Source organism: Labeo rohita, chromosome 20 (assembly GCF_022985175.1).
Source record: "Labeo rohita strain BAU-BD-2019 chromosome 20, IGBB_LRoh.1.0, whole genome shotgun sequence".
NCBI classification, from domain to species: domain Eukaryota; kingdom Metazoa; phylum Chordata; class Actinopteri; order Cypriniformes; family Cyprinidae; genus Labeo; species Labeo rohita.
In genome coordinates this window covers 18,979,520-19,007,121 of record NC_066888.1, presented here as the reverse complement: position 1 = coordinate 19,007,121, position 27,602 = coordinate 18,979,520, and the positions used below count along the sequence as shown (strand labels likewise).

The following is a 27,602-nucleotide window of genomic DNA, read 5'->3' as shown; positions in this document are numbered from 1 at the left end:
TGGCTCGGTGCTGTGTATCTGTTGTGCTAACATTAATGTCAGAAATAATTAATTCTGTTGGAGAAGCATTATGCAGCAGAGTTACATACCATGCAGTAGTTCTTTCTTAAAAATCTCTACGGATGTGTCATTTATTTAATGAATTTGGTGTTTAATGCCTTTTTTGTGTTGATTATTTGGATTTTGAGATGTGAACTGTGTTTCTTCTTGCATTTGGAATCTAACACTGTCAAATTTCAGGAGTACCAATGACGAGGAAATGATCTGGAATGCCGATTCCAGAATGAATGTTTCTTGATATGTTCCATGATTTTTCCATGTCTTTTTTTTCTTCATTTTTCTGTTTTCTTCTTTTCTTTTTCAGCTCAGGAGTAGTATGCCATGCTACTTTCGTATTATTCCATATACTACACTACTGTTCAAAAGTTAAAACACTGGGGTTACGTTTCATTGTAAAAAATAACATCATTGTACCCATAGATATGTATGAATAGGTTGTACCATATAATGGTCACGTGACATGCGTTTTCAGTTTAAAAATATATTCAAGTCATTTTGTAACAAATTGAAACAATAGTTTACAATTTTGCTGTTTTTGCTGTATCATTGCTGTATTTGTGATTAAATAAATGCAACCTTGGTGTACAGAAAAGACTTTGTTCAAAATCATGAAAAAACATACCGACTTCAAACTTTTGAACGGTAGTGTATGTAGGGCTCTATGAAATCTGTTTTATTTTTTCCCCAAGTTCCATTCTGTTTTCCAAAATTTTTCATTTTAATTTTCTGGATTCCGTTTTTTCCATTTTAATTTTTCAAGACTTAATGGTTAAATTAAAAAATATATCAATAAAAAAGCATGTCTAATTTACTGAAATTATGAAACTGACACAATTTAACAGTAGTTTATTAAAAGTTTAACAAAAATTACATTTTTAAGGCCCTATGAAATACATTTTACATACATGTTTTACATACATTTTTTTTTTTTCGCAATTTTAGTTTCGTTTTTACCAAATACTGTTTTCTGCTAATTTTCTAGATTTCATTTTAATGGTTTCATTAAATTGTAATAATCAAAATCATGTCTAATTAATTGATTTTCTAAAGAATTAATTTATTGTTACCTTATTTTTTATTTATTTATTTTTTCAGGAAATAATGTGTATTCACAGTTTTGGTAAATAAATTATGGTAAATATTTTTTCTGGTAATTATTTCTTTAAATTTTATTAGTAGTAGTACTAACATTACATTAAGTAATATATTTCTGTCACAGTTTCTTCAAGTTAAACCGAACTTTTATTTTGACGGGTTGCTGTGAAGACTTTTAAGTTTCTATTTGTATATGATAAGATGATAGTCTCATCTCAAAAGAAATGGTAAAATGGTCATGAAGTGACTCTCATTTGTAGAAATGATGTTTTCATGTACTCATATATTGAGGCAGCACAGGCTGAAAATCATCTGTGATCATCATGCACGCTTCAGTATGTGTGTAGTAAACAAAACCACGCGTTTGGGCCATTCATTCATATTCAGATTCATATTTAAATAGTATTTTTGCTGCTTGATATTTACAGACACTAGTCATATTGCATTTTATTTAAGTGTGCTGACATGCTTTTGATTTATTAATCTCAAATTGTAGCATATTCCATGACATTCCACGTTATACAGTAAATTACATTTTTAGGGTTGGATTCTGTGCTTTCTGCATTACGGAAATCATAGGGCTCTATATAAGTTCAGTTAAGTACAAAACCTCTTAAAGTAAAACTTTTTTTTTTAACATAAGGATGCTTTTTTGATCTTTTTAATCAACAGTCCCGAGATCTTGCCATTTTTAGTAGGCTGTCAACCAAGAAGTGGCAGTTTCTGGTTAAATGTGCAGCTAAACTGTGCAATATCACAGTGACTCAGCCAAGGACTGTTGTTTATCATCTGATGTTTCAGCAAGACAGCAGGCATACTCTTACAGCAGCAGCTGGGAGTAGGGAACACTCGTTTCAACTTTCCTCTTTGTCAAAGTCATTCGTTTTTGGACTATCGGTGAGGCATTCAAATGGTGTTCAAAACTCAAACAGTCAGTTGAAAGGTATGGTGGCCAAATATGCCAATAATTATTATTGTTGATCATGAAAGATCAGTCAACCGTCACCATCTGCAAACGTCAAAAGTTTTCCCTGAGGTTCTATAAAAGTCTTTTTTAATCAAGAGAAACATTTTTTCCCCCTATGCATTCAGAGGCTTATAAGACGGGTAAGTATATTTACTCTGTGTTTCTCTCTTTCTTGTGGGCCTTTTTTTCCACTCCCTCCTCACATTTCCTCATCTACGGTACAACAACGAAATTTTGTTCTCGTTCAAACAACTGAACGAGAAATTTCCTTTTAACATCCGTCCAGCATGTTCTGTTTCTGTTTCAGTGACTCTTTATTTTAGCAGTGAGCGTTCTGTCCACTTCTCTGAACCCTTGCCTTGAGTGGCTAACAACATTTTACTCTCTCTTCTGTAGGCAGCACAGGGAGGTGGACATCGGACACTGCTCTACGGTCACGCCATCCTCCTTAGGCATTCCTTCAGTGGAATGGTGAGAATGTGCCACACAAATTGAAGCTAGTGGGGAGAAGGATTAGGCAGCCTGTCACAGTTTACGGCTCACACACGTCAACTTCATGATCAATGACTCCCTACAGTATATTGGGGTAGATGAGGAGAAGTGAAAATGCTTTAACATCACAAATGACAGGATGGCTTATGTTTTAATGGGATAATTATGTGTTTATATTGTACATAATTATTAACTATAAAGCTTGAAGCTTACTGAACTTGGCCTACTGGGGGTCTTTACCCATGATGCAGTGCTGCAGGGTTTGGGAACCTTATTTGTCATGATTTATTAGTGGAATTTACACTTGTTTGCTTGTTTTCCCATAGTATCTGACATGCCTGAAGACTTCTAGGTCTCTGACAGACAAACTGTCTTTTGATGTTGGCCTTCAAGAGGATTCAACTGGTAACAAGTGTTATTTTATTAATAGTTACAGTTGAGGTCAAACGTTTACATACACCTTGCAGAAAATGTTATTTTACCAAAATAAGAGGGATCATACAAAATGCATGTTATTTTTTATTTAGTGCTGACCTGAATAAAATATTTCACATAAAAGATGTTTACATATAGTCCACAAGAGAAAAATATAGTTGAACTTATAAAATTGACTCTGTTCAAAAGTTTACATACACTTGATTCTTAATACTGTGTTGTTGTTTTTTTTACAGAAGGTTCAAACGCTCACTGATGCTCCAGAAGGAAAAACGATGCATTAAGAGCCAGGGGTGTAAACTTTTGAACAAAATGAAGATGTGTACACATTTCTAATTTTGTCTAAATATCATATTTTTTTCATTTAGTACTGCCCTTCGGAAGCTACAGAAGATACTTACATGTTTCCCAGAAGACAAAATAAGTCAAATTTACCCTGATCTTTAAATTCCAAAAGTTTTCACCCTCTGGCCTAATGCATTGTGTTTCCTTCTGAAGCGTCAGTGAGCGTTTGAACCTTCTGTAATAGTTGCACATAAGTCCCTCATTTGACCTCAGTGTGAAAAGATGCATCTCAAAATCATACATTAATTGTTGGAAATGGTTCAATTACACAAAAATGCTGAAAAAACAAATAATTTGTGGGAGCTAAAGGATTTTTCTGAAGAACAGCAGGCAGTTTAACTGTTCAGGACTATCACTAAACAAAAAAACACAACTGTGGATCATTCAGGTAATAACAAAGTATTAAGAATCAAGCGTATGTAAACTTTTGAACAGGGTCACTTTTATAAATTCAGCTATTATTTTCTCTTGTGGACTATATGTAAACATGGTCAGAATTCAGGTGATTTAGCAGATTCTGCAAGGTGTATGTAAACTTTTGACCTCAACTGTATACACTATTTTAGTATTTAATAATATTTTGAAATAGCTTTTATTTTTATATTTTCATTTGAATTTTACTTTTACATTTTTAGTTTTTTTTTTTTATATTTCAATTAGCTTTAGTTGTATTTTAGTTTTTATTTTATTTTATTTTATTTTATTTTATTTTTTAATTAACAAAAAATATATATATAGTTAACAATAACTTAAAATAGGAGTATAGGTGTGCTTCATGGGGCTCATCACAAAAAATTTGACAGTTTTCATTTTTGAACGAATTATCCCTTTCAGGCCTCTTTCCTGCTGTGATTGACATTTGAACCGTAGGTAACAGATGCAGTGCTAGGACTACTTCCCAAGCTTTGAAAAGAGATCCAAAATTAAACCTAGATATTATGCTATTTTTGTGTATTGTGTCACCCAGAATAGAGGAACATGAATATCAATATCAACATCTAAGTTTGTAGCCACCCTAAAGGTCTTATAGGTGATCTCGGCTCATTAAAGGGGTCATCGGATGCTAAGTTCACTTTTTCAAGTTGTTTGAACATTAATGTGTGTTGGCAGTGTATGTACAAATCTACCCTATAATGATAAAAATCCATGCAGTGGTTTTTAATTAATCTGTAAAAATAATATCCCTTTTTTCAAATCGAGCCATTCTCAGATGGCTGTCGGTGTGCCGTCACACCCACAGAGGCCGCTCCCACGATAATTGATTGACATGAGCATTTTATCTCAGACCAGCTGTCACAGTCCAGTAACTTTCCTTGTTTCGATGCCGGAGCAGGGATGTAAGTTAGACAAGAATATCTCCGATTGAGTGATTGAGGTGTTGTGTTGCTGGATGTAATAATGAACATAGTGGTCGTCATTTACTCCCGACATCTGAGCCGCTGAACATGCAGTACATTACATTTGTTTGCGAATGGAATGCGCCTCCCGATCTACATATATCCGTCTATGTTCACGCAAATCATTCATGATCCAGCTTCACTTACAGCAGAAGTGTGTATAAGCGTTTTTTTGTGAATCTTTGCGATTGCCTTTCCTTATAACGTGGTAGTTAGGAAGTTTAGCGGCTAAACGCGCTAAAGTAAACAAGATCATCATTCCACAGAGTGAAAAGTGGGGCGTGGTGAGCAGAGCTCATTTGCATTTAAAGGAACAACTTCTAAGAATGAGATGATTTTTGCAGAGCTCATTTTGACAAGGTAAAAAGGGTGTTGTTTTACAAAACCATTGAGAATTTTTAATCAAAGTATATTAGAGACTTTTCATTAAGACTCTAAAGAATCATATCAACTTGTGGAAAATGGGCATCCGATGACCCCTTCAAGGTCAAAGGTTGATTGAATTATTAACAGCTTTTGGACATTGATAATCTGAGTGACTAATTATTTGTACAATTAAAGGGGAAGCTTGTTGGTGGACAATTCACCCAGCATCCAAGCAGAGGTCAGAGGGTGAGAAGGTGCGCATTGGAGATGACCTCATCTTGGTCAGCGTGTCCTCTGAGAGATACCTGGTGAGTACCTGGTGTGTGTGAGGTTAAAAGAGCAGTGCAGCTAATTCCAAACAACAACAAATCATTCAAGTTCCACGAAAACACAATATACTATCATCTAAATTCATACAATAGCTTCTCATGCAGAATTCAAAAATGGTGTGTTAGTTTTTAGTGTTGTTTATTAATGTTTAATGGGGTTTTTGTCCCTTTGAGAGCTTGACACATGTGGTCCTTACAAACTCGAAATTGTATAGAAGATTTTGGCTGATCTGTTTCTTTAATGGACTCAGGCCCCCACAGTCAGTGTATAAAAACTTCCAGATAAACTTTTAACATTAAGCAGTGCAAATATATGGTGCATAGACTGAACGTCTCTAGAAAAAAAGAAAAAGGTCTATAATTTCTCATTATAATTTCATTTGTGTCTGGCAAGATGGCTTTGCCAGATGTGCTGACAGTTAATATACCTCTTTCATACAGAGGGAGACCATCAGGTTTAATCAAGTAAGTTGTCATGGTGACGTGCTCAGCCTTCCAACCGAGCTCCTTTAGATGTGCAGGAGGAGAATGAAAGCACTGAGAGAGAAAAAGAGGTTTTACCCCATACTTAAATCCCACGTTTCAGGAGTATAGGCTTATATTTGACTGAAAAGGTGCAAATTATGGGTAATTTGGGGGGGTCTAAAACCTCTAATAAAGGTTTAACCCCAACACAATTGTTGGTGGTCTTATGAAATACACTACTGTTCAACAATTTCAAATAGTTTTTTTCTATTTTAATATACTGTAATTTATTCCTGTGATAGTAAAGCTGAATTTTTAGCATCCATTACTCCAGTCTTTAGTGTCACATGATCCTTCAGAAATCATTCTAGTAAGCTGCTCAAGAAACATTTTTTATTATCATCAATGTTAAAAACAGTTGTGCTGTTTAATATTTTTTGTGGAAACCCTGATACATTTTTAGAATTTGTTGATGAATGGAAAGAATTAGAATTCAAATCAATTAAGAATTTGATAAATTAAACGCATTCTTGCTGAATAAAATTATTAGTTTCTTAAAAAAAGGTCACACTTTATTTTAAGGTCCAATTCTCACAATTAACTATTAACTACGACTTTTGGCTCAGTAAACTCCTAATTGCTTATAAACAGCCAATATGCTAGTAATACAGTTGAGGTCAAAAGTTTACATCCCCTTTTCAGAATCATTAAAAATGTTAATTATTTAACCAAAATAAGATGGATCATAAAAAATGCATGTTATTGTTTATTTAGTACTGACCTGAAAAGGATATTTCACATAAAATTATTTACATATAGTTCACATAAGAAACTAATGGTTGAATTTATAAAAATGTATTAAAAATTGATTCTTAATACTGTGTTGTTACCTGAATGATCCACAGCTGTGTTTTTTGTTTTGTTTTGTTGAGTCCCTTGTTTGTCCTAAACAGTAAAACTGCCTGCTGTTCTTCAGAAAAATCCTTGAGGTCCCACAAATTCTTTGGTTTTCCAGCATTTTTGTGTATTTAAACCCTTACTAACAATGACTGTATGATTTTGAGATCCATCTTTTCACACTGAGGACAATTGAAGGACTCATATGCAACTATTACAGAAGGTTCAGACGCTCACTAATGCTCCAGAAGGAAAAACAATGCATTAAGAGCTGGGGGGGTGAAAACTTTTGAAAAGAATGGACATGTGTAAATTTTTTGCCTAAATATCATATTTTTTTCATTTACTACTGCCCTTCAGAAGCTACAAAAGATAGTTACATGTTTCCTAGAATAAAAAAAAAAAGTTAAATTTAGCCTGAATTTCAAATTTGAAAAGTTTTCACCCTGGCTCTTAATGCATTGTGTTTCTTCAGTGAGCGTTTGAACCATCTGTAATAGTTGCATATCAGTCCCTCAGTTGTCCTTAGTGTGAAAAAATGGATCTTAAAATCATACAGTCATTGCTGGAAAGGGTTCAAATACACAAAAATGCTGGAAAACCAAATCATTTGTGGGACCTGGAGGATTTTTCTGAAGAACAACAGGCAGTTTAACTGTTCAGGACAAACAAAGGACTTCAACAACTATCACTAAACAAAAAAACAGAGCTGTTTATTATTCAGGTAACAACACTGTATTAAGAATCAAGCATCAAACACAGTATAAAACTTGAATGAGGTGATTTTTATAAATTCAGCAATTATTTTCTCTTGTGTACAATATATAAACATCTTTTATGTGAAATATCTTATTCAGGTCAGTACCTAATAAACAATAACATGCATTTTGTGGTAAAATTAAGATTTTGCACATTCTGCAAGGTATGTAAACTTTTGACCTCAACTGCATGATACAAGTCCTTTCAAAATTCCTCAGAAATAGTTCATACCGCTGAAATTCATTGTATAATTTAGATACTGCTAACATTTTGTTTAGGTCATTTGCATTGTTTTTCTTCCAGCTATGGATTACCTGAAGTCTCTTGGAAGGGGTTACAGAGTTAGTGTTTGAAGTCCTGGGAAAGACAGTCGCTGTTTGTACTTTCTAGACAGTAATCTTTTAAAAACAGATTTGTATCTCAGCTGCTGACAACACAGACGGGCTGGCAGCATCAAGGCCACATGCCAGTATCTCTTTTGCTATATCTCTTTCTCTCTGTCTCCCTCACTCTCACTGCCTTTCTCTTTTTTAGATTCTACAAGCTTATTCAAACAAAAACACGCATGCATAGTTTACTAAAACACTTGTGTCTTTCTCTCTTTTGTAGCACCTATCTATCTCTAATGGAAGCATTCAAGTGGATGCTTCATTCATGCAAACACTGTGGAACGTTCAGCCTACCTGCTCCAGAAGCAACGTGGAAGTGGGTGAGTTCAAAAATCTATTACTTTTGTCTTGCTTTGGTAGTTTCAAAAGCACAATTGATATTAGGAATTGCCTCACTGTTCCCTTGTCTCTGTAGGATTTCTTTTGGGTGGGCAAGTGTTTCGCTTGTTCCATGGGCATGATGAGAGTCTCACCATACCAGGATCCGAGCAAAGCCAAGAGCAACAGAGGTGAGCTATCTATCTATCTATCTATCTATCTATCTATCTATCTATCCTATGATCTGAGAGAACATGACTTTATTTCCTATAGAGTGGTGAACTATGAGGCTGGCAAAGGAGGGTCCAAAGCCAGGTCTTTATGGAGACTGGAGCCTCTTCGGATAAGGTGAAATCAAACACACTTACTTTCTTGTGCACATGCACACACACACACACTGCCTTTGGGTTGCGGTAAACTGCAGTAAATTTTTGATGACCCAGACTTGTTGTTCCTTCTCTGTCTTTTCCAATTATGCCCAAAAGGGTAGTTCAAAGTCAGGTCAGTGAGCAGTGCATCTAGTCCATGACTCTTAGGAAATCAAAAAGTTTCCCAATCTTCTGCAAAGGCCTGTCAATTGATTAAGCATTAAAACAGTTAACAACCCATATTTAATGGATCGTGTGGAAAATTTAATAGATGCGTACTTACAAGGGAGTCTTTTTTCTTGAATTGTAGCTGGAGCGGGAGTCACATCAGATGGGGTCAGCCTTTCCGCCTACGCCATCTCTCTACCGGTCACTACCTGGGCCAGACAGAGGACAATGGTCTGATACTGCTGGACAGGGAGAAGTCTGACACCACCGCAACATCCTTCTGTTTCCGGTCAAGCAAGGTTTGATCCAATTTATTTTAAAGCTGACCATAGATTAAAGGAATATAATTTACTTAGCAGCATTTGTGGCATAGTGTTGATTATCAAAACGTATTTGGATTGAAACATTTAAACTCTGGGTGTAAAGGACTACTTGCACAACTACTTCGGCGTTCTACTTGTTACTGCTCGGGAGTTTCCAGTTAGCGTTCAGCGCACCTGTATACAGACAATTTCTCATGAGAACGCAGATTATTACTACATTTTAGGGCTGGCATTTCTTTAAAAAAACAATTAATCATATTCTCTGCATTAACATGAATCATCTTCAACCTGCTGAAATGTTACTATAAATATATTTCCCTTCCATATGTGCATTCTGAATAATAGATGAATATAGTATTTTTCTTTTACTGACCATATTTCATACCTGATGAATGTACAGTTTTAAGTGAGTTTGACTGATATGAAAATTAGGAAAATTAACCATGGTTTTGCTATAGTAAAAGTGCCATGTTTTTTCCATTTTTACCATTTGTATACAACACTGTTAGTACAAATAGCCTACCATTGTTTAACTATGGACAGTGTAGTAAAACCCGAGTTAATTTGTGGTTATATGGTTTAACTTCAATTGCAATTTTTGGTTTTATTTGTAGTAAACCCATGGCTAATTTTTTGTGTGCGTTGGTGCTTTTATTCTGAGTCCATACCGCTTATTCTATTGTTTAAAATGGCTGAATGAATGTGCAGTAACTGCCTTATTTAACGAAGTTAAACATTAAAATAATTTTTAACAGTAACACGACAGTGTGACTATTGAATTTTCATATTTTGGCATTAGGCTACATACAGTGAAATGATGACAGAATATGGCACAGAATAGTGACTAACATATTTAATACAGATAAATAAAGGTTCATTGTGATCTTATTTATCAGATCTCACAAAATACATCGTGTTTAGGCCACTATAGAGCACTGACACCCTGTGGTGAACAATCACATATGATTACTAAATCAGTTTATGTTGGATTAAAACTTCAAGTTCCGTTGAGTTTGGAAAAGTCTGTACTCAGTAATCATCAGAATATGTCTTCTTCTGACTCTGGAATTTCCGAATTTGATATCATCCCGCAAAGTCTCATTTTATTAGGCGTTTAAGTCAACTAGATTATTACAGTGCATTAAAAATGTAACTGGAAATAACTGAGCCGTAAGATTTCAAAACAGTAGTGCGTCATGAGGTTCAGTGCAAGTAGTCCATTGAGACACTTACAATGTAAGTGTCTGGCATCTGTAAACGTTAAAATACCCACTGTTTCAATAATAGAGACACAAAAAAATTGCTTACCTTAATTACCTTTCTATACAAAGTTGAATACATTTGTAATATTTTATCAAATTTTAAGCTTCACATTTCTATTGTGAAATCTCCAAAAATAGAAATCCCCAGATAATTTAGTCACCCCCATGTCATCCAAAATGTTAATGTCTCTTTCTTCAGTCGAAAAGAACTTAAGGTTTTTAAGGAAACCATTCCAGGATTTTTCTCCATACACTGGACTTCAATGGGGATCATCAGGTTGAAGGTCCAAATTGCAGTTTCAATGCAGCTCTACACGATCCCAGCTGAGGAGTAAGTGTCTTGTCTAGCGAAGCGATCGGTCATTTTCAAAAAAAAAATAAAATTGATATAGTTTTAACACAAATGCTAACCTTGCACTAGCTCCACTTGACGTAGGCGGAAGTACTGTCCCAGAATTTACAAAGCGAACGTCCATAGAACGTCAAACGCCCTTTATAAAAAAGGTCAAACAACAATGCTGGACGCCCTACCTACCATTTTGAACTGAAATACACAGACAAAGAACTAACCGTGCGTGACCTTTCCAATGCGATTATGTAATGCGTAATGAAGGCTGTGAACGTGTGATTGAATTCTTACCCAGAAGCTCATAGAGGAGGTTGAGAATGTCCTTCCAGGCCTCTCCAGCTTCCTCGCCTGCTAACTCCTCAAACTCAGCGGCACTGTTGTACACGTTTAGGCCATGGATGCTAGTGGAAGATGAGCATTTGTGGTTAAAATGTATATAATTATAATTATAATTTTTTTTTTTTAGAAAATGACCAATCGTTCGCTAGATAAGACCCTTATACCTCAGTTGGGATCATGTAGAGCCCTTTGAAGCTGCATTTAAACTGCATTAAAACTATATGTAGAAAATTCCTGGAATGTTTTTCTCAAAAACCTTAATTTCTTTTCGACTGAAGAAAGAAAGACATCTTGGATGAGATGGGAGTAAGTAAATTATCAGGAAATATTTATTCTGGAAATGAGCTAATCCTTTACAAATACTTGTACTGAACCAGTAACATTCCTTAATCAGTGTCTTATAGAGCTCCACTGTCTCAGCTATTGGATGAATTGGCTTGATTAGATTGTAGCCCTGCTAGTCAGTGCTTAGACTCTGTAATTGCTACATCTGTTTCCCAATTACTAATCCTCAGTGCATTATTACTGTATATCAGAGTTTCATTAGCCTTCCTCTGCTGCAACAAGCCGAAAGGTCGCAAACCCAGCTGTCCTACTGTCTATTTCATCTCAATAACACTTAAAACAGGCTCACAAAATTACTGACTGTGACTGTCCAAACTGAACAGATGACAATAGTTGGCACAGCAATGGCAGGACTCATGCGATTTGTCTTTCCCTTCACAGGAAAAGAGTGACTCGGGCCCAAAGCGTGATATTGATGGTATGGGGGTCGCAGAGATCAAATACGGCGATTCGGTTTGCTTCATCATGCATGTGTCCACGGGCCTGTGGTTGTCCTATCAGGCGCCTGATGCCAAATCTTCTCGCCTGGGACCACTGAAGAGAAGGGTAAGAGATAGTGTGCTTTTTTGAGGCTGAAACTATCACTGAACTCCCTCTCCAGGTTATGATTACATGATTACTACAACTTTGAATGGCACGTACATCTTTAATGACATCATGCACTGTAAGTTATGATCCCGTTAAAGATTATGGGGCTCACAGGATGGGCTAATGTTGGCTCAAGCTTAACCGCAGTGGCTTCTGTGTAGAGTGTAGGATATACGAGGCCATGGTTTAAATGTGATAATGAGGTAGGCATGGTGACAGTGTGTTTTTGGGGAGTGGTCAGGATTACACGTTCACATGGACTGCACATCTTTCCAACGCCGTGGTATGCAGCTTAACTCTGGGCTAAAGGCCAGAAAAAGCATGCCACCTTTACGCACAGCCCAGGCAGCCAAAGTTGTAACTTTGGTGACACTTGATTCAATTTTTACTTTGAAAATATTGAACTGCTCTTTCATTTTTTGTAGCTTATGAAGTCTGCTGGACAGAATCTGTAAAGAGAAGGTGCCAAGTTGAAGATAAAACTCAAAGACAGTTTGCCCAATTGCTACAGAAAAGAACTGATAAATACAGTCTAATATTCAGCATTGACAAGGACGCTTTTAGGATGCACATTTATCACAAAACATTAAGCAAAATCTTGCAATATTTTAGGAATATTGATAGGAGCTTTTTTTTTTTTTTTGCTGCCTAATAGATCTTGAACAGTTAAATACACTTGTATATATCCGTGCATACACAATAATTTAGGCCTTACGTGAAAGCAAACAGCTGAGAAAGAAAACACATGTGTAATGGTATATTGGATCTGGGCAGCTCTTAAAGTGACAGCAATCTAATTTTCCTCCTGTCTTACATTCATGTTAATCAAACAACAAAAGAGAAAAAAATTCTCATTGCTCTTGACTAAATCACTTTTGTAACTTTAATAAGAAATATATTTAGAATTTACACAGTGAAGAATATGTGTTTTTATGCATTTGATGACTTTATACAATGTATGTAGTATTTCTTATTGATTTGTTCCACTGTAGGTTTTTTTTCTTCTTGCAGTTAGTTTCTCATTCTTATTTAATCACTGACTTCGTCTTCAGTGAGCTTCAGGTTTTTGTTTTTTTTTTTAATTTAGGCTAATATTAGTTTACTGTGATATTGACACTAGTGACAAGAATTATGACATTTCCATAGTATCAAAATTTTGATATCATAAAGACCTTATTTAAAGCAAAAATAACTATGATACATACCGTAAAATAAAATTACTCATATCGTAATATGACACTTTGGTCATATTGCTCACCCCTACTGTGGTGTACAAAATTCTGAGACCAAATTTAAAATCTGGAATGCAAAATATAATTATAACATAAAAATAAACCAAAAATTATCTGCAAACAGCAATTATCTGGGTTCACGCACGTTAAGGGATTTAAACACATATGAAAAAACCACCAAACCAATAATTTAAAAAGCCTTTTTGGTAAATCCTGGTCATTTACCATAGAAATATTATGTTTTTTAATGGTTATGACTGTGATAACATCAGCTGTGGTCCAAACCCCTTAAAACTTTGCACATTTGTTTAGAATCACCAGTCGCATGTGCTCAGGAGGTTTTGTGAAGTTTTGAGTTTTCCTTTAGGATTTGTAGGATTTTGGGTAAATTTGGACAGGCTCTTATAGCTCGGACAGACCCTGTTATAGCTTTCCAAAGGGTACATTTCAAAAAATGTTCAGAATTATTAGCCTAGAGAGTCCAGAAAATTTTGCTGCAGTGCTTTTTTATATCTTCTCAATTATTTAACAAACAATTTGATTGACAGCAGTGGTTCTAGAGGCATAGTTGTCTGGAATGACGAGTTCTATAGTATGATACAAATATTGCCTGTATGTGCAGAAAACCAGGTGACGTTCAATCGTTTGCACCCTTAAAAAATGCAGTTTAGCCCCACAGTGGCCGATTTCTTTCAAATTTCACTCAGACCTTTGGGGCTGTGAGTTAAACAGGCCCACCAAATTTTATTCTGATCATCCTCCGTTGTCTAACAGGTGCTTCAAACTTTGGCCATTCTAACAATTACAATATTGTTTCAGTGCTACATGCTTGAACCCCTAATTACAAGGTCAAATAAAACAATAAATGAATGCAGATTCTGCAATAATTCTATGTACAGATGGCCAGATGTTTTTAATTAAGCATAAAATGACAAAAATGAATACTCTGAAATTCAACTGAACCTTTTCTAAACAGTATGAAGTGGTTTGAGATTCCAAGTCAGCTGTTTTACTTGCAGTCAGTGTTAATGTACATTTACGATGTGTGCAGGCTGTCCTGTCTCCCGAGGGCCATATGGATGACGGGCTGACTCTGCAGCTTTGCCAGCACGAGGAGTCCCGGGCGGCTCGCATCATTCGCAATACCACCCGGCTCTTCACTCAGTTCATCAGGTACAGCAGACCCAATCTCACCAGGCTCAAATGCAGCTTGAGAACAATACGAACATTCATCCCATCATAAATAGTAGCCATTTGGAAGAAGAATGGCACAAGACAGCATTATTAAATTCCTAATGTTTAATATAATGTTTAATATGATCATTTTAATATTATTATCCTCGTCTCAGGGGTCTGGATGGCTTGAATGGGGAGAAGACTACAGAGGTGACGCTGCCTGTGTGTGCAGTGCTGCAGGCACTCAACGACCTCATTGTGTACTTCCAGCAGCCTGACTCTGAGCTCGAACATGAGGAGAAACAAAGGCAGCTCCGATCTCTCATCAAGCGCCAGGATCTCTTCAAAGAAGAGGTTAAATACAACTCACATGTGTCTTAATAGACATGGTTATACATGCAAATGTACAGGCTGACACTTCTGATTATTTTAGGGAATGCTGACCCTGGTCTCACACTGCATCGATCGCCTAAACGTGTACAACAGTGCCGCTGAGTTTGAGGAGTTAGCAGGCGAGGAGGCTGGAGAGGCCTGGAAGGACATTCTCAACCTCCTCTATGAGCTTCTGGGTAAGAATTCAATCACACATTCACAGCCTTCAGCTATTCACCGAGGGTGATGATGGAAAGACGTGACAGTTATTAGAGGCCGTTAAATAGCAATTCTATTCTCTTTTATCGCCTTGTTGTTGACTCTCAGCCTGATTTATGGAGGGCAAACGTACAGTTAGAAAAAGAGGACCTTGTTTGAGGTATTAAAAGTTTACACTACCAGTCAAAAGATTTTTAATGTTTTTAGTCTCTTCTGCTCACCAAGCCTGCATTATTTTGATCCAAAGCACAGCAAAACAATACAATTTAGAAATATTTTTACTATTTAAAATAAATGTTTTCTATTTGAACATATTTTAAAATGTAATTTAATTTGTTATTTCTAAGCTGAATTTTTAGCATCTTTACTTCAGATACTAAAAACTTGATCTTTCAGAAATCATTCTAATATTCTGATATGCTGTTCAAAAAACATGTATTATTATTATTAATATTATTATTATGCTGAAAACAGCTGAGTAGAATTTTTGAGGTTTCTTCTAATGAATACAAAGTTCAGGAGAACAGTATTTATTTGAAATAAAAATCTTTTGTAATGTTATAAATGTCTTTATCATCTTTATCAGTTTTGATCACTTTTCTATCACTTTCCTATTCATCAATAAATCCTAAAACTGTTTTAAATATTAATTTAAAATAAGTTTAATTCTAATATTTAAATTTAAAAAATGTTTCTTGAACAGCAAATCAGCATATTAGAATGATTTCTGAAGGATCATGTGACACTGAAGACTGGAGTAATGATGCTAAAAGTTTAGCTTTGATCACAAGAATAAATTACATTTTTAAATATATTCAAATAGAAAACAGTGATTTTAAATAGTAAAAATTTTTTCATAATTTTACTGTTTTTGCTGTACCTTGGATCAAATAAATGCAGGCTTGGTGAGAAGAAGAGACTTAAAAAAAAAAAAATCTTACTGTTCAAAAACTTTTGACTGGTAGTGTAGATCGAAGCATAATTGCTTTAGAAATCTTATATGAAGACTGTTTCATTTCTGCTGTTGTTTCAATTTTTCTCCTGAAGCATTTTTTAATATTAGTTCTATCTATAGAGCGCTTCAGAGACTATGTATTTTTGTAGGCCAATACAAAAGGTTTTTTCCATTGGCTTTTGGATTGTTGCAGAAAATAATCTCTGTGACCAACAAAGGTTTAAAATTTCATACACGTTTTGGGCATTAAAATAAAGTAAAAAGCTAAAGGTTATAAACAAACTACATTACGAATGCATTATTTTAACGCCACCACCAAGTTTGTGAAAACACTATTTTAAAATCTAGAAGCTGGAATTTTTTGTGAGAGTAGTTTGCGAGAGCGTGATTATAAACACAAAGAGGCTGTAAAAGTGTAAGTTTTCCTGATTGATAAGATGATGTTTATTGCTCCTGATATCCTCTGTAGTCCCATTTAACCAGTTGGTAGCAATCGCCTTTTTGAAGAGATGTAAAAACTTCAGAAATCATTAGTGGGATTTTTCTGATATATTTTGTTTTGTAGAATAAAATATGAAAACATCTAGAGCTTATGTTAACCACAGATCTGTTCAGAAAACATTGTTTTTGAGGCGATGGATTTGGTTTTTGGACACTTTAGAACACTGTCTATTTAGCGATTGAATTTTGCTTGAAATATTAACATCAAATAACGATGTAGTGAGCGTGAACGCTCTCCTCGGTTCACCTTGACTGGCTCGGCATTTATCAGAGCCCCCATCGAGGCTCGTTCTGAATTTTGCTCGCTCAGAGTCGTTGAGGTCACCCTCCAGGGGTGCCGTGCTGAGTCTGTCTGGCAACGGTAGCATGATACATTATGTTGGTGACAACAGCCAGTTTTTAACATCTCCGTACGGATGCATTTGCTGCCTCAGGAAACTCTTTTCGAGGTGTTGGGGCTTTAAAACTGCCTAGACAATCCTTCCAAGAAGTACCTTTAGCTCTGGGCTTGAGTTTGATTGATTGCTCTCTGGGACATATAGTCTAGTTTAAGATTACTCCTGTTTAGTATTTTGCTCACACCAGAGGTGCGTTCATTTCAGAACATCACCACTTACGTGAGAAACCTTGTGTGAAGGATAGCGAAAGGGATTTGCAGGTGTTAGTGTAAGGTATGTAAGAATAACAGTGTAACATTGAGCTTATTGGCATTGATTTTTGTCCATTAGCCTCTCTCATTCGAGGCAACAGGACCAACTGCACACAGTTCTCTCGCAAGCTGGATTGGCTAGTCAGCAAGCTTGAGCGATTGGAGTCCTCATCAGGTAAATACAACTATACGTCAAATCAGACACATACATTAGCACTGATTATAGAGGTGTTATACATTAACCAGTCTGTCTTACGTAGACATAAACTGAGCAACAAGCATCAGCATCTGCACAAATCAAAGATTTTAGTTCAAGCTCCGTGTTGCAGCAGTATTGCAGATTCATAGCAGCATGTAGGCAATTTTCATTAAAAAATCTATAGTAATTTGTTTAAACAATTCTCTGCTATCTGATTGTGTAATGCCTTTATCATTCCTTGTGTTTACTGCAGTGCAATATTAATAAAGCAATTCTATACAGGCATTTTAGAGGTGCTTCATTGTATCCTAATCGAGAGTCCAGAATCTCTGAACATCATCCAGAAGGCCCACATCAAATCCATTATTTCTCTGCTGTACAAGCATGGACGCAACCACAAGGTCAGCGTTTGCCATTTCTACAAACACACACACTAACACGGATGAGTGTGGAATATAAAAGATGTTGCTGACCATCCAAAGCCTTATGATGGAAACTAATACCTGCCGCCCTGAATACTATAAATATTATATGAAGAGCTGAAAATGTATTTTTTTCCAGTTCCGTATATAAACCCTCATATCTGCCTTCCGTTTAGTGTATATTTCTGTATTATGCATAGATATAGACTACTCTTCAAAACTTGACGGTTGGTGAGATTTTTAATGTTTTTGAAAAAATGCTCACCAAGGCTGTGTTTATTTTATATTAAAAATACAGTAAAACTGCTATTTTAAAGGATAAGTTCACTCCTGAATTAAAATTCATGATAATTTACTCACCCCCGTGTCACCCAAGATGTTCATGTCTTTCTTTCTTCAGTCGAAAACAAATTAAGGTTTTTGAGGAAAACATTTTAGGATTTTTCTCCATGTAGTGGACTTGTATGGGGATCAATGGGTTGAAGGTCCAAATTGCAGTTTCAGTGCAGCTTCAAAGGACTACACGATCCCAACCGAGCAATAAGGGACTTATCAAGCAAAACATTCAAATGGTTAGAAAACAAAGCCAAATCCTGGACATTATAGGCAATTTTGAAATCCCGACCAGGACGTATTTCGTTAAAAGAGGACATATGGTCACCCTAGCTTTAGTGGTGCAAACATTCAGACATTTTAACAAGGGGCAGGTGTCTGCTGGTGTAAACCTTTGCTACTTGACATGAGAATTCCTCTGTCTTATAAAATGTGGGTCATGTAAACTCGTAAATACATTCCAGGAGCTGCACAGCATGTTATGCTGGCAAACACTCTCAAGTATGCACTTGAGAATACACAGGCATAAAGTGTGTAGGGCAAATGTGCAGTATAAAATGTGTTTAAAGCAATAAAACAACAACATTGTTAAAATGTCTCCTGTACTCCATTGCAGATTCTAGATGTTCTCTGTTCCCTGTGTGTCTGCAATGGTGTGGCTGTAAGAGCCAATCAGAATTTTATCTGTGACCACCTGCTTCCCAGGAGAGACCTGCTGCTCCAGACACGATTGGTCAATGATGTCCAAAGGTAGACAAACCAAAATACACATACACAGTATTTTCTAAATCAGTGTTTGTTTGTCACTAAAAATACACTACTGTTTAAAAGTTTGGGGTTGGTACTGTACGTTTTTAAAAAGTCTCTTATGCTCACCGAGGTAGCATTTACTTGATCAAAATATAGTAATATTGTGAAATTACAGTTTTGTTAATGCATTTTAAAATGTTATTTATTCTTGCGACAGCAAAGCTGAATTTTTTAGTAGCCATTACTTCTGTCTTCAGTGTCACATGATTCTTTCGCAACTTTTATAATATAGAAGAAAAGCATTTGTTTTTGACTTTCACTGTCACATTTGATCAATTTAATATGTCTTTGCTGAATAAAAGTATTGATTTCTTTAAACAAAATCTTACTGACCCCAAACTTGTGAAGAGTTGTGTGTCAACATCTATAAAGAAGATTTAGTTGAAGAGCAAAATTGTGTATGACTTTTTATGTCTTATTTTCAATTAAAATTTTAATATTAAATTGCATTTCATTTTATTTTTAGCATAACTGTTTATTTATCTATATATTTATCCATAAAGTCTGCATAAACCAAAAGTTGCTTCATAATTTTCTTCAGTATTGTTACGTTTTTCCAATTGAAACTGAATACTGTATAGAGGGTGGGTTTTTTTATTTTAGCGCACCTCCGGTTGGAAGTGAGTGGTTAAGGATGTTCTGCCTAAATGGTGAAATTTACATTATCAGAGAAGAAATGCCATTCCAGAGCCGAATCAAATGTCCAGATTTTGATTAAAAATTACCAAGACAAACATTTTTATTAGGGGTTTAAGCGGGTAGCACTGAACCCTGTTGCAATTGTTAGAACAGTCACGGATCAGTGATCTCCACGGAAAACTGATCGTGTAGACCAAACTGTAACTCATAGAGACTTGAAACTTGGAGGGATGGTAGAAATCACACTGCCTACAACGTGACCAAGGCTCGCTCCAATCGGCCTGACGGGGGCACTACAGCGAATAAATAAACAAAATCGCTCATAACTCCTAAACCTTCAGTTGTAGGCTCAAGTGTCTTAAGTCGTTAGAATCCTTTGCTCATGCCAGACAAAATGGCTCAATCATGAGCCTGGCGAAATTCTAAACCATCAGTCACAGGCTCAATGTCGTTGGAATCCTTGGCTCATGCCGGACAAAATGCACGCCTTGGATTTGATCGTGAGCCTGGCAAAATTTTTGGGTACTTTTGCTAACTAGTCCACAGTCTTTAACCCAATTGGAGCCAAACCAGTGCAGAAAGGTTCTCTGGAGAGTGAATATCAAAAATTAGCAAAAAAAGTTGAACTTTTGACACACCATTGCAAAGGGACACCAAAACGTTCGAAGGGGCAAGGCCATTTTTAGTAAAATGCCTGTAACTCCTGAACAGAATGAGATATCTCTCGCGTTCAAACTCAGAACACTTATGTAAGAGCTCAATCTGAGGTCACAGAAAAAAAATGCCCAGCTTGCCCACTTGGTGGCGCTATTAGAGGTGAAAAAAACATTAAAATGGCTATTACTGCACAACCATTTGTCATTTCAACATGAAAATCAGTGTGCACGGTCTTGGACCAAAGTGCCACAAGTGTCTATAAGGAAAAAAACATGGCCGATGAAGTTTGTGCACCTGTTAGACAAGGTTAACAGAGTCCGACTGGAACGAAACTTGGTGGGCCTGTGTGACTCACGACCCCAAAGGTCTAGGAGAAATTTAAAAGAAATCAACCACTGAGGAGCGTTATCATATTTTTCAAGGCCGCAAAAGATTGTATGTTGTGTGGTTTTTCGCACGTTCGCTCAATATTTGTATCACGCGATGGAATTCCTCATTCCAGACAACTTTGCCTCTACAACCACTGCTGTCAATCAAATCGTTTGTTAAATGATTGAGAAGATCTTTTGGTAACTAGTCTTAGGTTTTTTGCTCAATCTGGAAAAAAACACTATAGTACAATTTTTCTGGACTCTCTAGGCCAATAATTATCAAAGAAAAACTTTGAAATTTACCCTTTGGGAAGCTATAATGGGGTCATTTAGAAAAGAGGCCTGTCCGAATTTACCACAAATGCTATAAAGCCTAAAGGAAAACTCAAAGGTTTATGAAACCTGGTGAGCACATGCGACAGGTGATTCTAAACAAGCATGCAAAGTTTTAAGTGGATCGGACCAGTCCGATGACACTCTAAAAGTCATAACCGTTAAAAAACATAATATTTCTATGTTAAATTATCTGGATTTGCCAAAAATACTTTTTAAATGATTAGTTTAGGTGGTTACAAGCTTGCTAAATAATGTCTTTTTTCATATGTGCTTAAATGTCATAAGGCACATTCTGTAATTCTAATGTGGTCTCTGTGTTTGTTTGCAGTATGAGACCCAACATCTTCCTGGGCATGAGTGAAGGCTCGGCACAGTACAAGAAATGGTACTTTGAGCTGATCATCGATCAAGTAGACCACTATGTGACCAGTGAGCCCACCCACCTTCGTGTTGGCTGGGCCACCACCAAAGGCTACGCCCCCTATCCCGGGGGTGGAGAGGGTTGGGGAGGAAACGGTGTCGGTGACGATCTTTACTCTTACAGTTTTGATGGGCTTCATCTGTGGTCAGGTACATTCATGGCTGTTTTACTCATGCTCCTCACTGCCTGATCGAATATGACATTATGAATATGCATATATGTCCTTGACTTCAACTTCTTGTTTGAGCAGTAGTATTTACTAAAATCTACTAAATTGTTATTCTCTCCTCGTCTCACAGGGCGAATCCCACGGGCCGTGGCCTCTATTAACCAGCACTTGCTGAATTCAGATGATGTTGTGAGTTGCTGTCTGGATCTCGGGGCCCCTAGCATGTCTTTCCGAATTAACGGTCAGCCCGTTCAAGGCATGTTTGAAGACTTCAACGTAGATGGCTTCTTCTTTCCCGTCGTCAGTTTTTCAGCAGGGGTCAAGTGAGTTTCTTTAATATAAAGTACCCTACACTGAGGAAGAGCTTTACATAGATAGCAAGAAACAGTATGGTTTAGATTTAGAGTATACATACATTTTAATATTAATGAGGACTCATTCTACAGTTTTTACTCTGAACGTAGCACTTCTCTGTGACAAATGAAGCCTTTCTTCTTTTGCGCTGTATCCGCCCTAAAGCACTTTATGTTCAATCAACAGAGACAGGCCATTACTCACTTGACTTCTCAACCAACTCCAAACAAATTAAGTAGCACCAAGACATTTTTGGACAACCCAGTGTTGCTATTAGGATTAATCAAGTAATTGATCATGAGTTTAAATGCCGCCTTCATGTTTTTTTTTTCTCTCAAGGGTCCGTTTCTTGTTGGGTGGTCGCCATGGAGACTTTAAGTTCCTGCCTCCAGCAGGCTACGCGCCATGTTACGAAGCCCTGCTTCCCAAAGAAAAGATGCGTGTGGAGCCTGTGAAGGAGTATAAAAGAGACCTGGAGGGAGTGAGAGATCTGCTGGGCACCACAGAGTTCCTGTCCCAGGCTTCTTTCATTCCTATTCCTGTTGACACCAGCCAGGTGAGCTATTATCAGTAATTGAGTAATTCACCATGTTTTTACATTCTTTTCAACCTGTTCTTAAGTTCACAATTAATTCAAGGTTAATCAAAGATTGCGATATGGCTATAGTATACAGCTTTAAAATGATGATAATAATAATTATTATTATAATTATAGTAATTATTTTATAGTGAAAAATATTATGTTGTTTGATTTTTTTATTTAGTAATATAAAAATATTTCTTCTTATTATTACTACTATTAATAAACACTTATTTTTTATTTTACAATGAAATATTACAAAAGTAATCATTCTTACATTTTTTTATAATTATTTAATAATTAGTTATGCTGTTCAAATGTTAAATGACATTATACAATAATTATTATTTTATAGTGAAAATAATTCTTATGTTGTTTGAATTTTTTATTTAGTAATATAATAATAGTAATAAAAATTCTTGTTATTATTATTATTACTACTACTAAATACTTGTTTTTATTTTACAATAAAATATAACAAAAGTAATAATTCTTATACTGTTTACAATTTTTTATAATTATTTTGCAGTTATTTGATTTATCATTTTCAAATGTTAAATGACATTATTCAGTAATTGTAATTTTGTAGTAAAAAAATAATTCTTATGTTGTTTACATTTTTTATTTAGTAAAATAATAATAATAATGATAATTCTTCTTATTATTATTACTGCTAAATACTTGTTTTTATTTTACAATGAAATATTACAAAAGTAATAATTCTTGTTTACAAGTTTTAATAATTATTTTACAGTTAATTGATTTATAATGTCCAAATGATAAATTACATATTATACAGTAATTATGAGTTTATAGTAAAAAATATAAATTCTTATTTTGTTTAAAAAATATTTTAGTATTTAAATAGTATTATTTTTATAGTGAAAAATTTAAATCCTATGTTGTTTAAAAGCTTTATTTAGTAAATAATAATAATAATAATAATTCTCTTTCTCATATTATTACTACTAAATATTTGTTTTTTTTTACAATTAAATATTACAAAATAATTCTTATATTGTTTACAATTTGTAATAATTATTTTAGTTGTTTGTTTTATGAGGTTCAAATTTGAAAACAATATTATACATATAATGCAAAAACATATTATACAACAATTATTATTTTATAGTGAAAACTATAATTTTTTATGTTGTTTAAAATTTGTATTTAATAATGTAATAACAATACTAATAATAATAATTCTTGTTATTATTACTGCTACTACTATTATTAAATGCTTGCTTTTATTTTACAATTAATGTTACAAAATAAATAGTTCTTATATTGTTTACAATTTTTAATCATTATTTTACAGTTATTTGATTTATGATGTTCAAATGTTAAATGCCATATTATACAATAATTATTATTTTATAGTGAAAAATATTAATTCTTATATTGTTTACAAATGTTATTTAGGATAATAATGATAATAATAATTCTTGTTATTATTATTACTACTATTCTTAAATACTTGTTTTAAAAAATAATGTTTAATAATTATTTTACAGCTTTATGCTATTCAAATGTTAAATGACATATGAGGCTTTTCATTTATTGTTTTTATTTTGTTTTCATGTGATCCAGATTGTCCTGCCTCCACATCTTGAAAATGTGCGGGACAAGTTAGCTGAAAACATCCATGAGCTCTGGGGCATGAACAAAATAGAGCTTGGCTGGATGTATGGCAAGGTAAGAAAACATTTAGGGAGTAGATACTATAAAAAATATTAAACAGCATGATCCGATTTTCACAGCAGAAGCGAGATCATCTCTGTATGACACAAGCACTGATATCAGGATAATTTCAGCCGTGTGACTTTAAGTACTGGAGGAACCCAGAGGAGGATAATTGAAAATGTCAACCTGAATTGAGAGTAGTTGGCTGCAGCTTAAATGAATATTTAAGCATCCCAAGTAGCAACACAGCAGATGGGGATGCAGAGCTCATTTTCAGATAGTAAGGGTAAAAGGAAACTACTTTGATCCAGTTTTATGCCTTCCACCGATCGCTGCAGGAGAGTAACTCCAGAAATTGCAGAGCACAATGGAAAAGCACTCTGATGACAGAGCTTTGCAGTATCACAGTAGTTAAGACAATCTTAATGAGCAGCATGCTGTCCAGGAGCTTGCCAAAAAAATGAATTATGGTTGAGTACTGCCGTTACTCCTGAGGCCGGATCTTAGCATTTATTAAGAACAAATATTTCAGAGACCCAGCTGGTCTCTGATTAATCAGATTTTAATAGGACTAAGCTGGCTGAAGGTGGCGTTGTTGTGAGCATGTGGGGTTACAGGACAAGAGCAGCTTGGCAAGAAAAATGACACTTTCATTCTGCCGCCATTATTCAATCTTAAACGCTTTAGCATACTCTCTCACATCACATCAATCTAAAGAGCTTTATGGGTCATGAATTAAAGAGAGGTATTAGTTTTGGAGTCTCTGATTTAAATCACATCACTGCTCATGCTGATTCATTCCTATTACTGCACCGATTAATTATTTCATTCGCTAAATGATCAAATAACAGTGCAGAAATAGTTCCAAAGAAAAAGCTAGATTTTAAAATGTAATTTGAAAACCATTCCTATATGCTGATTTGCTGCTCAAGAAACATTTCTTATTAGGGGTTCAAGCGTGTAGCTTGTTAGAGTGGCCAAGAATCAGCAATCTTCATGTAAAAGTGATTGAGTAGATCAAACTCCAAGTCCTAGAGACCTGAAACTTGGAGGGATGGTAGTACTGCCACCGTCTACAATGTCACCAAGGCTCACCCCAATAGGCCTGATGGGGGCGCTAAAGCGATCAAAAGTACAAAGTCGCTCATAACTTCTTAACCGTTCGTCATGTTAAGTGTCTTAAGTCGCTGGAATCCTTGGCTTACGCCGGACAAACTTTTGCATCTTTTGAAAAACCTACTTTTGCAAACTAGTCCTAGATTTTTTGCCTGATCGGAACCAAACCAGTGCAGGAAGATTCTCTGGAGAGTGAATATCAATAATTATTAAAAAAAAGGTGAACTTTTGATTCTCTGTCACAAAGGAACACCAAAACGCTCAAAAGGGGCGTGGCCACTTTTACTAAAATGCCTGTAACTTTTGAGCGGAATGAGATGTCTTCCCCAAACTCACAGCATGTGCGAGCGGACAAGCGAGCGGATCCATATGCAAGCTTTTATTAGATGAGCAAGACAAGGACATAGTCATAAACAGGCTTGGAGTAGAACAATGGCAGACAGGTACAGTGTAGGCAAGATATAAGAGTAGTCCGTAAAGCAGGCAAGGGTCGATGAACGGTGAACGTAATCCAGAGGGAAAGGCAAAATAAACAAGCGAGATAAACAAGTGAGAGATCCACAGGGCAGGCCGCAACAGACAAAATGCGGAAACACGGCGAGAATGCTAAACTAGGTAACTAGGAAACTAAGAAACTGCTCAGTAAAGATGCTAACACAATACACAATACTCCAATACTCTGTCACATGCAAGGGGAAGTCCGGGGCTTACATAGAGCGTCTGATTGGGTACAGGTGTGTGCGTGTAATCAGTGCAATAGATGATGGGAAACATAGTAAGGGGTGTGGTGCAACAGTCTGTGTGATGTGAAATGGCAGTAAGGAGCACAGGCGACCTCTGGTGGTGGTCAGACCGGACAGGATTCATGGCAGAGCCCCCCACCAAAGAGCGGCTTCCAGACGCTCCAAACAACAAGTGGGGGCGAGACAAGGTGAGGGTTGGAGGGTCAGGTCCCTGTGGAGGGACCTGACTGAGGCAGGACCAGCAGAGCAAGGAACCAGGGTGGAGCCGGCAGAACAGGCGAGGCTGAGGGCCGCCAGGGTGCAGCAGGAGCCCTCCAGGGCGGAGCAGATGGAGCAGGAGCCCTCCAGGGCAGAGTGGATGGGGCAGAAGCCCTCTAGGGCAGAGACGATGGAGCAGAAGCCCACCAGGGTGGAGCTGAAGCCCACCAGGGTGGAACCAGCAGAGCGGAAACCCACCAGGGCAGAGCAGACGGAGCAGGAACTTTGCCTCTAGAACCAATGCTGTCAATCAAACCGTTTGTTATTTGATTGAAAAAAATGTAAAAAGCCTACTTCTGCGAAGTAGTCCTAGAAAAAAAACACTGCAGTGTAATTCCCTGGACTCTCTAGATCAATAATTATCAAAAAATGTTGAAATTTACCCTTTGAGAAGCTTTAACAGTGTCGTTTAGAAAAGGGCCTTGTCCAAATATACCCAAAAGCCTATAAAGCCTAAACAAAAGCTCAAAACTTCATGAAAACTGGTGAGCACATATGATAGGTGATATAAGGATATTTAAATAAATAAGGATATTTGTTATCAATATTTTTATATTTGAATGATAGTGTTCTGTACAGTATATTAAACATCAAATGAAACATTAAACATCATAATGAAAAAAGTTAAAATAGTCTCCTAGAAAAAGTACAGAATAATCGGCAAATATTAAATATTAGTTTTCTGTTAATGTTTTTACTTTTATAAATGAAGAATGTGTTGCATTTGTTATTTATTTTAGAGGTAATTAAATAATATTTGCAATTTTTTCAGGTCCGAGATGACAACAAGAGACAGCACCCTTGTCTTGTTGACTTCTCTAAACTGCCAGAAACAGAAAAGAATTATAACCTGCAGATGTCAACTGAAACTTTAAAGTAAGTATTACCGCAACGACTTGCATATAAAAGGCTGTAGATAAGGCCATTATTAATGGTTATGGTAATTAAATATATGACAGTAAATATTGATAAGCTGTGGCTGCAAAACTCATTTCATCCCAGTAGGCTCTCTTGACTCAGCAGTTTTAGATCGAAATGCAATAACCAGCTCAATGAGGTGTTGAACAGATTCATTTCTTGTGATAAATATTGTAATGCGTTACTTGTCTTTGACACTTCAATTTGCATCTTTCATAAAGTATTGCTCATGTTGTTTTGCAGATCATTTCCTCAGCTTTCTAAAAGTTATTTTCTTTCAGGACCCTACTTGCTTTGGGATGCCATGTTGCACAAGTTAATATAAATGCTGAAGACGACCTGAAAAAAATGAAACTCCCCAAGAAGTAAAACCAACACACACAAAAAATCCCATTTTAACTATAAATGAAGTTTGATTTAAGTTTTAATACTG

At 35.8% G+C, this 27,602-nt stretch overlaps 1 protein-coding gene across 2 annotated transcripts in view; it reads left to right on the top strand.

The window, feature by feature from the left end:
- The window catches only part of ryr3 (ryanodine receptor 3), a 105,689-nt gene that overhangs the window by 23,645 nt on the left and 54,442 nt on the right, over nt 1-27,602 (top strand). For both annotated transcript variants that reach the window (XM_051139582.1, XM_051139581.1), the window contains 20 exons: nt 2,519-2,593; nt 2,941-3,019; nt 5,353-5,465; nt 8,217-8,316; nt 8,412-8,505; nt 8,588-8,662; nt 8,993-9,149; nt 11,850-12,014; nt 14,340-14,461; nt 14,638-14,818; nt 14,898-15,033; nt 17,240-17,335; nt 17,642-17,760; nt 18,731-18,864; nt 21,256-21,497; nt 21,648-21,840; nt 22,211-22,427; nt 24,042-24,146; nt 27,024-27,127; nt 27,451-27,534. In XM_051139582.1, coding sequence (XP_050995539.1) covers nt 2,519-2,593; nt 2,941-3,019; nt 5,353-5,465; nt 8,217-8,316; nt 8,412-8,505; nt 8,588-8,662; nt 8,993-9,149; nt 11,850-12,014; nt 14,340-14,461; nt 14,638-14,818; nt 14,898-15,033; nt 17,240-17,335; nt 17,642-17,760; nt 18,731-18,864; nt 21,256-21,497; nt 21,648-21,840; nt 22,211-22,427; nt 24,042-24,146; nt 27,024-27,127; nt 27,451-27,534 — 2,591 coding nt within the window. The remainder of the gene's footprint in view (nt 1-2,518; nt 2,594-2,940; nt 3,020-5,352; nt 5,466-8,216; nt 8,317-8,411; nt 8,506-8,587; nt 8,663-8,992; nt 9,150-11,849; nt 12,015-14,339; nt 14,462-14,637; nt 14,819-14,897; nt 15,034-17,239; nt 17,336-17,641; nt 17,761-18,730; nt 18,865-21,255; nt 21,498-21,647; nt 21,841-22,210; nt 22,428-24,041; nt 24,147-27,023; nt 27,128-27,450; nt 27,535-27,602) is intronic.